Genomic DNA, 12,386 nt, shown 5'->3' with positions numbered 1-12,386 from the left:
CAGATGAAATGAAGGAATATTTTGCCGCTGACTTCACTAATAGAAAATACAAAAAATATTCCAGTAATAGCTGTGAATCAGAAGGTGGGAGGGAGAGGGGAACTTGGTGAAATTCCAATCACTCGGGAAGCAGTACTGAACAAATTGATGGAGTTGCAGGCTGACAAGTTTCTGGGTCCTGATGGACTTCATCCTAGGGTCTTAAGGGAGGTGGCAAATGAGTAGTAGATGCATTTAAAGTTTCATCAGATTGAAAAGTAGCAAATATAACCCCTTTATTCAAAAAGGGAGGGAGGCAGATAAAGGAAACTACAGGCCAATTAGCTTGATGTCTGTTGTGGGGAAGGTGTCAGAATCCATCTTTAAGGGGGTTATAGCTGGGTACTTCGAGAAACTCAAGGTAATCAGGAAAAATCAGCATGATTTTGAGAAAGGGAACTCATGTTTAACCAATTTATTGGAGTTCTTTGAAGGAGCAACATGCGCTGTGGATAAAGGGGAGCCTGTGGACATACTGTACTTGGATTTCTAGAAGGCATATGATAAGGTGCCATATCAAAGGTTATTGAGGAAAATAAAAGCTCATGGTATAAGGGGTCACATATTAGTGTGGAGTGAAGATTGGCTGGTTGGCAGAAAACAGCATGCATAAATGGGTATTTTTCTGATTAGCAGGATGTGACAAGTGGAGCCCTGCAGGGGCCTTTGCTGGGTCCTCAGCTTTTATCAATTTACCTTAATGACTTAGATGAGGGAAGCGAAGGCATGGTAGCTAAATTTGCAGAAGACGCAAAGATAGTTAGGAAAGTATGCTGTGAAGATGACATTAGGAGTTTGCAGACAGATAGGTTGTGAGTGGGCAAAAATATAGCAGATGGAGTATGGTGTGGGAAAATATGAAGTTGTTCACTTTGGCTGAAAGAAAAAAAAAGTATTACCTAAATGGAGAGCAGCTGCAAAATTCCAAGGTGCAGAGGGTTCTCGGTGTTTTAGTGCATGAGTTACAAAAAGTTAGTACGCAGCTACAGCACATAATTAAGAATGCGGATGGAATGCTATCCTTTATTACGAGAGAAATTAAACATAAAAGGAAGGATGTTATGCTTCAGTTATACAGGGCATTGGTGAGACCACATCGAGTATTATATGCTGTTCTTGTCTCCTTATTTAAGTATAACGATCCGAGGTTACTACTGGACAAGCCCAATCCCAGAGTGGAGCCCAGCTTGATAGGTCCTAAATTTGATTTCTTTGTTTGTTTAGATACATGGAGATGGGCTACTGAACAGTCACCGGAGTCAGCTAATAAACTAACAAAAGCATAAAACATTTATTAAACAGAAAATAGCTATGTTACAATACTTCTCCACCCACAACTATATGTTTACAGGTATATACAGATTTGTAAGGATAACACAAGTTACAAAAGCTATCTTATACGCTAATGTTCACAGGAAGTACAATCCATGTAAATTAATTGGCGATTGTGGGCAGACATACCACACTCTGAAACCAAGTGACAGATGCCACCCAGGCAGATGCTATGGGTCTCTCCTCAACTCCCTGTTACACTGTGAGCCAATCAGTCTCAATGAACTCTGTCTTTCACACGAGGGTTTCCAATCGCCACTTTCCAAGAACTCACCTTGGAATCTTCTCCCAATCCAACGGTTTTTTCTGATGCCTTCTGCAAGGGTTCACCTCCAAGGTTTCAAACTCTCCTTCCGATTTTCCTCTCCCCTGGGTCACCATATCCATTAAAGCTTTCTTCCACGCACTCTCTCACCCCAACTCAGCTGTCAACAGTACGCCACTGCTTCACATTCCCACAGCAAAGAGTTACAGACCTTCAGTTGCCTCTTTGGGCCTTCTGACTTCTCTCAAAGCTTTATATCACTTTGACTCTGCTTTCTGCAGCTTGTAGCTTTAAGCTTTTCTCTGCCCCTCACTGTTAACTTCACTTAACAGGTCTTTTTCCAGGTTCCTGTCCTTCCTTCGATCAGAAAGTCCCAAGCAGACCTTCTCCTGTCCCACTCCTCTGGATTCTTGGGAATTTTCTTCTTTAGCTTGGGGCTGGCTATCTGTCCCCTTTTAAGCTGCTTCTGTCTGTCAGCAGTCTTCAAAGCTGAACTCAAAACTGCTTTTCTAGTTCTTTCTATCTGTGTGTGTGTGTGTGTGTGTGTGTGTGTGTGTGTGTGTGTGTGTGTGTGTGTGTGTGTGTGTGTGTGTGTGTCTGTGGGGGGCAGCCTGCCTCCCTGGACCTCCTGTTGCTAGGGACCAGCCCAGTTTTCTACTCTTGTGTTTGCTTAACTTCTCTTATAGTTGTAAACTCTCATCAGAAATGCAGGCACCTTTTAAAGTGATACTAAACCTCAACTTGATCTTTCCTTAACACACAGGTACAGAAATACAAATCAAACTTAAACATTAAAGCTCAAAAAACTCATTCCAAACTCCCACAAATACCAATGAAACTTACTTAAACTACCGCCATTTCCTAACATAAGGAAGGATGTAAATGCTTCGGAGGCTGTTCAGAGGAGGTTTACTAGATTGATACCTGGAATGAAAGGGCTGTCTTATGAGGAAAGGTTAGACAGACTGGGCTTGTTTCCACTGGAATTTAGAAGAGTGAGGTATGACTTGATTGAAGTATACAAGATCCTGAACAGTCTTGACAAGGTGAACATGAAAAGGATGTTACCTCTTATGGGCAAGTCCAGAACTAGGGGGCACTGTTTTAAAATTAGGGGTCACCCTTTTAGAACAGAGATGAGGAAAAAAAATTCTCTGTGGGTTGTGCGACTTTGGAACTCCCTGCCTCAGAAGACGGTGGAGGCGGGGTCATTCAATATTTTTAACACAAAGGTAGATTGATTCCCTTGCCTAACAAGAATCTACTGTTACCAGGGATAGACAGGAATATGGAATTTGAAACAAACACATCACCCATGATTTTATTGCTTCTATTTCATAAGTTCGTATGTAACACCACAATGACCCTAACTCTAGGTCATGTGCCTTCTTACACCACAGTGCAACGCACTGGTACATTCAGGGTTAAGTTGCACATAACATTGCTTAAGTTTTGTGAAGGTGATGGCCACACCCAAATGGAAACTTTGAGCATATCTAGATCCGTGCGACACTGACCTGAACTTTGACAATGCTGCTTCAAACCTAGTAGTGTTATTTGGCAGATGGAGTTTAATGTGGATAAGTGTGAGGTTATCCATTTTGGTCAGAAGAATAAAAAGGTGACCTATTATTTAAATGGAGAAAAATTTCAGAATGCTTCAGTGCAGAGAGATCATCCTCATGCATGAATCACTGAAAGCTAGTATGCAGGTAAAGCAGGTAATAAGGAAGGCAAATAGAATTTTGGCACTTATTGCTAAAGGAATAGAGTCTAAAAATAGGGAAGTGTTGTTGCAACTGTACAAGGCATTGGTGAGACCACACCTGGAGTACTGTGCACAGTTTTGGTCCCCTTAGGAAGGATGTAGTTGCATTGGAGGCGGTTCAGATGAAGCTCACTAGACTGATTCCAGAGATGTGGGGCTTGTCTTATGAGGAGAGATTGAGCAGTTTAGGCCCATACTCGCTACAGTTTAGAAGGATGAGAGGAGATCTAATTGAGGAATAAAAGATGCTAGAGGGGATAGACAAAGTAGACGTAGAGCGGATGTTTCCCCTTGTGGGGCATTCTAGAACGAGAGGCCAAAGTTTTAGGCTAAGGGGTGGTAGATTTAAATCAGAGATGAGGAGGAATTACTTTTCTCAAAAGGGTCATGAATCTGTGGAATTCACTATCTCAGAGTGCAGTGGATGCCGGGACACTGGATAAATTTGAGGAGATAGATTTTTAATTAGAAATGGGTTGAATGATTTTGGGGAGAGGGCAGGAAATTGGAGCTGAGGCCGAAATGAGATCAGCCACGCTCATATTGAATGGCGGAGCTGACTCGAGGGGCTGAATTGCCTACTCCAGCTCCTAGTTCTTATGTTCTTATTTGAGGAACACAGGCTGGAAATGTGTCAATATATTTTCTGCCACCTCGTGCAATCAACCCTTATAATTTTCATGTCTCCTTTTGAATGCATGAACTCTGTCTGATACTTCCTCTAACTTACCAAGCATCAAGTGTTGCACCTCAATAATAAATTGCTACAGGCTATCCAACTGCAAGGTGCATCACAATCTAACCCCATGCTGTCCTCCAACAGAACCACATATTTCCAACAAGAGTTTCCATACTTTAACCAAGAATTCCAGTCAATCTCTCCTTCAGTAGCCAATGGAAGCAGAAGCGTATTGAAACATTTCAATTTCTCCCTCAGCTTTTCTAACATTACCCGACTCTAACTCTCCCGCTGCTCATCTGCTCCTGAAGCCCTCATCCATTCCTCTAACTTCCAGACCTGACTACTGCAATGTATTTCTCACATGCTCTCTCTCTCCATGTAGAGTTTTCTAAAGCCTGAATGTTACTAATTATGGCTCTGCATACATCTCTATCTTTTCACGATGTCATGATTATCACAATAGAGCAAGCAGAGGGGATGAACCCACACCATCAGTGCCATTAAACATCGCACTCTAGCTATCTGAGTCAACCAACCCTACCTCCCACATTTCACCTCCACAAACCTGCGGTTATCCAAAGCTCTGCTGCCTATGTCCTGACTTGCACTAAGTTTCATTCAGTCATCACCCATGTTCACCTGAACTATTTTGGCTCCTAGTTGAGCAGCAACATCTCAATTTTAAAATTTTCATCTTAATTTTCAAATCTCTCCATGAACTTGCTATCAACTGTGGCTCAGTTGGTAACGCTCTCATCTGAATGAGAAGTTTGTGGGTTCAAGTCTCACTCCAGGACTTGAGCAGAAAAATCTAGACTAAAACTCAAGTGCAGGACTGAAGGAGTGCTGCACTGTCAGAGGTGCTGCCTTTTGGATAAGACATCAAAACATCAAACTCTTAACCCTCTCAAGTAAACATTAGAAATCTCATGGGACCAATTCACAGAGCACCAGAATTATTTCCAATGTTCTGGTCAATATTCATCTGTGCCCCAGGAATTGGTGTTCACCTGCATTTTAAACCGGAGGTGGGCGAGTTAATTGTGATCAACTGGGGGCGATGCGCTAAGATAAAAGCAAAACACTGCGGATGCTGGAAATCTGAAACAAAAACAAAAAAATTGCTGGAAAAACTCAGCAGGTCTAACAGCTTCTGTGGAAAGAGAAAGAGTTAACGTTTCGAGTTCGTATGACCTTTCTTCAGAGCTTCCCGTTCAAAAACACATGATTTATTACAGACCATACTCAAAGTTGAGGTACAACCCGAATAACACAGATAGATGAGGTGGGGGGGGGGGCGACCTTAAAATGATACTCACCCAGACCCTCAGCATAGCCGTAACCAAGGGCGGACCCTGCACAATATGACACAGTACCGGCCATCGCCGCCAGGCTCTTTGCAGCTGGGCCATCCGAAACCCGCCGGAGCTGTACTTCCTCAGCACGGAATTAACACGCACCAACCCAAAACGTTTATATCAACACACCACTAAACCTCCCGTACAGTTACGAATAAAAAAACAAGAAGAATTAGTCACAATTAATCCTCTTTTCCCCCCACCACCGATAAAATGACAAGTTTCGCGCGCCCGGCTGCAAACAAACTCCCCCCACCGCCCCCCCGGCGTCATGACGTCACGACCGGAAGTCGTCATGACGTCAACGTCTACCCATGGTTCTCAGAGGGGGCAAATTTGAAGGGGCCTTTCATGTGAGCCGTTTGTTTCAATCTTGGGGCTTTTCTTTTAGGTTTTGTTTTCATTTATTTGCTGTTCAATTGGGGCCGACCGCAGAGTTGTCGCCCTGGAGGTGTTGGTGAAAGGAGTTGGTTGATTTTATTGTTTAATTTTTTTGCGGTGTCCAGGCGCCGGGAGCTTGGTTTTCCAATGATGTCAGAGGTGAGGTCTGAACGCGGTGCCCTGTGGTCTGATGCCGAGACCCTGGCGCTGATCGCCGTCTGGAGCGAGGAGAATGTGCAGACGGCGCTGGACGAGCAACTCAGGAACAGCCACGTTTTTAAATTCATCTCCTCGCAGCTGCTGGACCAGGGTTACATCCGCACCCCGGAGCAGTGCCGCATCCGTATCAAGGGGCTGAAGAGGAAATACACCCTGGCTAAGGACAGCATCAAGAGGGGCTGTAGCGCCAGTGGGAGGAAGATCTGCCGCTTCTACGAGCAGCTTGATGTGGTGCTCGGTTCTCGGGTCGCCAATGAGCGGCCCGTACTTATGGACGCAATCGCGACAACGGGTGAGTCGCAGGATATCAAAGAGGAGCAGAGCAGTCCGCACTCCGATATCAGTCAAAGGGTTGAATGCCGGAATGGCCATTGTTCTTCCGAGGAGCCCGATCACTTGTTGGGGGAGACCAGCAACCGGCAGTTTGAACCTCAACCCTCTACCAGTGCTTTCTGTAGTAAGTATATTTCATTTTTACCTTTCTCTGGTTCAAAGCGTACAGAATTGTCTTTCGTAGACCAAATGAGAAATCCTGGAAAGTACGGATCATGCAACTGTAATATGACAATTAGATGGTCAAGTCCCAGACTGCAATTCCGTATGTGACAAGAAATTCAACCCGGGCAAATGTAAACAATGCTCTGACTATAACAGGAAGTTGTGTATAAATGCATTCGGTTTCCTGTACCTTTCTCCGTTTCCTCTGCATTTCCGAACTTAATTCATTGCTATTATGTAAAAATCCAGCTTTATTACATATTTAGTAAGTGATCGTGATCCCTCGTCCAAAAGTCTTTTGGGGTTCAGTGGTCTATTCTGCAAATCTTCTAATTAATAACTGTAACAGGCGCTTGTTTACATTCCTGGTAGACTTTTCTTGTTCGCTTTTGCCGTCAGGCATTAAAAGACACTGGAGGATTGATAATTGCTTGGGACATCATTAGGTTGTAACTTAATATTTCTGTTCTTTCGCTTTTAAATCCCGAGATTTCGTAGAACATTTGGCTGTGCAATTTTCAGGATTTATTTAGATTTATTTACATGTTTTACTTCACCTATGCAAAATCTACAAATTGGAAGGGGAAAGTCCCACCAAGATTCGTGTTTTTAGAAATTTATTTGGTCCTGTTGCTATCAACTTTCATGTTTTTTTTAAAAAGCAATGTTTGAAAGAACACTGGAGGTTTTTTAGCAAATCAAGTAATAAATTACTTTATGGACGTTTAACATATTATCAATTTAACGCTATCTTTGCAGATTAGGAAAGTAGGAATACTCTTGTCTGAACCGGTCTTTTTTTCACCCTTCAGCTTTCTACAAATGGGAAAGCATAAATGAGTTGGCAAAACTCAGAAGAGGCAAGCTTTACAAGTCTGCATGGCTTGACAATAATATTTATTCTGGGCCTGGTATGCATTCCAGGTTCTGATTTTACAATAATTTTTGTGTGCGCATGGCGCACTCTCTTTATCTCTGCACTGCCTTCAGTGGCACATTGAGTGTGATTGCTACAAAAGTGAAGACAGAAATGTACATGCATACAAAGACAATAAACTCAACACCAAACATGTACAACCAATGCAGAATATAAATCAACTGAGCCAGTAAAATTTTGGAAAAATTCAACAGGAACTGTTCCGAAAAAGAGTCATATTGGACTCGAAATGTTAACTCTGTTTCACTTTCCACAGATGCTGCCAGACCTGCTGAGTTTTTCCAGCACTTTGAATAAAAACAATGTCAGAGCAACTGAGACACTTCTCTTGCACTATTGTTCAAAATAAAATTAATCTTTGAAACCCACTTGCTTTTTATGTGGTGAAATGTAACCATAAACCCCTGATTTAGTTTATGGCCCTGCTCGCTTCAGACTTACTGCTGGCTGGCATAAAGTCAGCAGTAACTATATTGCACAAAATTCTTTGAAGATATGTTGAAACGAATGACATGAAGAAAAAGTACCTCTCATTAACAGGTGCACAATGCAAAGGATGTGTGTCTACACAAAGCCAAAAGGTTGTGGTGACTAAATTCAAACAATGATATCTTGGCAGAAAAAGTGAGAATAAATCCTTATCAGGAATAATGCAGCTGAAGCGATTGATTTTACCCCAGACTACACATTATATTCAAGTAGCTCGCAGGTAACAGTAACCAGTATTGCCCCCGTGCTCTACAGCTAGTAAGACAAAGATCAATAAATAATGCAACATATAATTTATTCAATTCTTTGTTTTTATCACAGTAAGATTTGGTTTTGGAAAATAGGTCAAATCAGGATTGTTGGAATTGGGAAGGAGGAGAGGAGGTTTCAGCTTCTTTGATTGCAATATAAATATGCATATTCAATCAATGTGAACTTGTAATTTTTCATATGCAATACATAACCATTGTGGGTTCTGAATAATTACTTTTTCCAAAATTTCACAAGCCAGGATATGAGAAACATGCCCTTCTCGTACTAACCTGGGTACAATTTGTGACTTCAGTATCAATGTGATGAAGATCCTAGACAAGTTGCAAGGGATAAATGATACTTATGCCAAGAGTCCTAAGAGACAGCAGAGGAAAATTGTGAGGGATTGGCAGAGTCAATGATTAATGGTGGGGTACCAGTAGATATAAGAAGGAAACATTGGAACATTCAGACCTTCAAGCCTGTTCCTCAAAAGTCGCCCATTTTCAGAAAGGGCAAAACCAAACACTAGCAACTACAAGACTTTGATCAGTATTAGACAAATAATAGAATAGATGATCAGGAGCAGATTTGAGGATTATACATACAAAAATAGATTCAGAATGGGAAGATTCTGCATGACCAACTCCTTGACCATATGCGGTGCCTCAGGGGTTGGTCTTGGACTGCTATTCTTTCTAATTTGCATCAACCGCTTGGATTCAGAAACCTGAAGAAAAGTGGTCAAAGATTCAAATAATGACTAACTATGTGAAGAAGAGTTGATTCTGGGGAGGCAGTTTGGAAAATGCATAAGGTAAAAAAAATTGTAAATTGGCAGAATAATAGCAAATGAAGCATAAAGTCCTAAATATTGAGGGGGGGTGGGGAGGTGGTGGGGGCGGGTGGGCAACATAGGCATTCCATGATTAGCATCAAAAATATTGAAGATGAAACTGAAAAGATCTAGATGCTCAACATTCCTAACCACTGCAGAGCAGTACTCAAGAAATCAAATAGAATTGTAAACTGTACAGCCTAAACAATCTTAAGTCAGAAGAAACAGTGTTCAAACTCTATGGCATGTTAGTCAGACCACAGCTTGAGAATTGTATCCACTTCTGGTCACCAAGACCTAAGGCAGACATGAAATGACTTGAGGCCATATGAACAGCAAATAACAACAAGGCCTGAATTGTTGAAGATCAAAAGAGCTGAGCTACGAGGAAAGACTGTAGAATCTGGGAATTTTCACCTTTAAAAGTAGAAAATTGAAAGGTGTGTAATGTAGTAAATTATATGGACAAGGAAAATCCATAACTTTACTGTAAATTAAGTTGCAAAAGTAGGATAAGCGGACATGGGTTCAGACGAGTAAAGACAAATTTAGGATAGCTATCAACTATGTTCTATAGCTATCAGGTATATTCTATGTTGAGCAAAGAATGTTCAACATATGGAATGAACTTCCAGATAGAATATTGGAGGCATAAACCCTGAAACAATTAAGTAAAATTTAGATGCTGCAGTGGCAGGTGCGGAGGTAAGAGGTACATTTATTTCTGGATAGATGTATTAAGGTGGGCCAATTGATTTTTTTATCTTCAATTACTTGTTATCTTGCAGAACAAGGCTGTAGATGTGGGTATATGAAAGATGGCTTTGGTCAAGCATTATAATTCTTAAGTGAAGAGCAATGTGATTGAAAATAGGTTAATATTAAAAGGTGGTAGAAATAGTCAGGACAATAAATCAGCCTGGTGAAGTTTTTTAAATGAAGATTCTATTCAAGGAAAGGAATACCTAATTACAAAGTTATTTTATTAAATAAAACTTAACCCTGCCATTTTCTAAACAATGGGATGGAGGGTAAAGTAACCCTGATTTGACTGACTTCTGTTTCTCTGCAAATGTTGCTTGCCTTGCTGAAACACTTCCAATATTTTTACCTCCACCACTTATGGGGGGCAGAAATAATGTTTTTGCCCCTGTTCGTCTGTTGTTTCTTCTTCCTCCGTTCTCTGCCCAAAGGCAAGTTCCACCCACAGCACCACAACTTCAACCATGGGTAGGGCAAGGAGGCAGGTTCCAAGTCCACCCAACCAGAACAGAGATCGTACTGTTGACACCAATCTGTTCCAGACCAACCAACCCCCACAAGGAGTTCGAGTTACTGTGGCAACATGCACTTTTGCATGCATGTTGTAGCCTAGAGCTATGGATAGTGATGGTAGAGGCACCAATTTCTTTTCATCAAATGGCCGAGCAGGAATCTCTCCCGTCCTTCCTGCCTGCCATTTGTGTATATTGAAAGGGTTTACAAATTGATAATCAACCCGTTTGGTCACATGAACGCATGTTGACCTTCCTTGGTCAAACCCAGGAGTGGGACTTGAATCCAGAGCTTCTCAGAGGTAGGGACACTACCACTATGCCACAGATCTCCTATTTGTCTGTAAGCAATATAACTTAAAAACTAATGGACGGATTTCAGTGTAACATGCTACTCAGATAGTGTATGACCCAAGGAAGAACTGATTAGATTTTGGTGAAGATGTAGACTTGGATGCTGGAATTTTTTAAAGGGTCCGTTTACACTGGGAGATGGGGAAAACTGACTTCTTTAGAATGTTGTGGGTTGTTTTATTTAGAATGGTGTTGATTGTTTTAGGATATTGTGGATTGTCTCAGCTGCTGCGGTGCAATTTGTCACAGCTGTTAAAATATGAACAGAGTTTTCAGAGCAGGTTGCTGGATGTGGATTGGCCTGAAGTCTTCGCAGTGAGATGGAAGTTCTTAATAAAAAGATTTCTTTTTTCAGCTTTGCAGTTACAGAGCATCAACCAGGCAGGGAAAAGCCTCAAGGAAGAGCTGGCGAAGGTATGCGCTCTACCGAGTGTCCACTTCACTTGTCTGTTTTCATTTTTAGAGTTGCTCAGGATTTCTCGATATGAAATCTGTGGATAAATTTCAACCACAAGGGAAAGTACAAGATTAATACACAAAATACTGCTGAAATCAGTGGCTCTTTCTGCAGAATATTGGCAACTGTCACCTAATAATTCAAAAACAAAAATACCTGGAAAAACTCAGCAGGTCTGACAGCATCTGCGGAGAGGAACAGAGGAACAAGTTAACCTTTCGAGTCTGTATGACTCTTCAACAGAACTAAGTAAAAGTAGAAAAGAGGTGAAATGTAAGCTGGTTTGGGGGGGCTGGGTGGTGGGGGGGGGGACGACAACACAATTAGAGCTAGATAGAGGGCCAGTGATAGATGGAGATAGCCAAAAGGACAAAGAGGTGTTGAAGCTGGTGATATTATGCAAGGAATGTGATAATAAAGGTATAGATAGCCCTAGTGGGGGTGGGGTGGGGGGAAGGGATCGAAATAGGCTAAAAGGCAAAGATAAAACAATGGATGGAAATATATTTAAAAATAATGGAAATAGTTGGGAAAAGAAAAATCTGATCATTACATGCCTACCAACTCCCACAGCTACCTCGACTACAGCTCCTCACACCCCGCTTCCTGTAAGGACTCCATCCTATTCTTTCAGTTTCTTCGCCTCCGTCACCTCTGTTCTGATGATGCCACTTTCAAAAACAATTCCTCTGACATGTCTTCCTTCTTCCTTAACCGAGGTTTTTCACCCACGGTGATTGACAGGGCCCTCAACCGTGTCCGGCCCATCTCCAGCGCATCCGCCCTCACACCTTCCTCTCCCTCCCAGAAACATGATAGGGTCCCCCATGTCCTCACTTATCACCCCACCTGCCTCCACATTCAAAGGATCATCCTCTGCTATTTTCAGCATGATGCCACCACCAAACACATCTTCCCTTCACCCCCTCCCGGCGGCATTCCACAAGGATCGTTCCCTCCAGGACACCCTGGTCCACTCCTCTATCACCCCCTACCCCCTCCCATGGCACCTTCCCATGCAACCACAGAAGGTGCAATACCTGCCCCTTTACTTCCCCTCTCCTCACCATCCAATGGCCCTTTCACTCCTTTCAAGCGAAGCAGCATTTCACTTGCACGTCCCACAATTTAGTCTACTGCATTCGCTGCTCCCAATGCGGTTTCCTCTACATTGGAGAGACCAAACGCAGTCTGGGCGACCGCTTTGCAGAACACCTTTGGTCTGTCCGCAAGCATGACCCAG

The 12,386-nt window shown here is 42.3% G+C and overlaps 2 protein-coding genes across 5 annotated transcripts in view; one reads left to right on the top strand and one right to left on the bottom strand.

The window, feature by feature from the left end:
• nubpl (nucleotide binding protein-like) overlaps positions 1-5,698 on the bottom strand; it is a 70,822-nt gene extending 65,124 nt beyond the window's left edge. The window contains exon 1 of one of the 4 annotated variants that reach the window (XM_041213825.1): positions 5,406-5,698. In XM_041213825.1, the coding sequence (XP_041069759.1) occupies positions 5,406-5,498 (93 nt within the window). In that variant the 5' untranslated portion in view covers positions 5,499-5,698. Of the gene's footprint in view, positions 1-1,645; positions 1,661-5,405 lie in introns of those variants that run through there. The other 3 variants (XM_041213826.1, XM_041213827.1, XM_041213828.1) reach the window with 3 other exon arrangements.
• Positions 5,699-5,742: 44 nt separating this feature from the next.
• LOC121292154 (trihelix transcription factor GT-3a-like) overlaps positions 5,743-12,386 on the top strand; it is a 28,611-nt gene continuing 21,967 nt past the window's right edge. The window contains exons 1-2 of the mRNA XM_041213774.1: positions 5,743-5,797; positions 5,951-6,501. Of these exons, the coding sequence (XP_041069708.1) occupies positions 5,796-5,797; positions 5,951-6,501 (553 nt within the window). The 5' untranslated portion in view covers positions 5,743-5,795. The remainder of the gene's footprint in view (positions 5,798-5,950; positions 6,502-12,386) is intronic.

This window comes from Carcharodon carcharias, chromosome 20 (genome assembly GCF_017639515.1).
Source record: "Carcharodon carcharias isolate sCarCar2 chromosome 20, sCarCar2.pri, whole genome shotgun sequence".
NCBI lineage: Eukaryota > Metazoa > Chordata > Chondrichthyes > Lamniformes > Lamnidae > Carcharodon > Carcharodon carcharias.
This window is presented reverse-complemented; position numbering and strand designations above follow the sequence as displayed.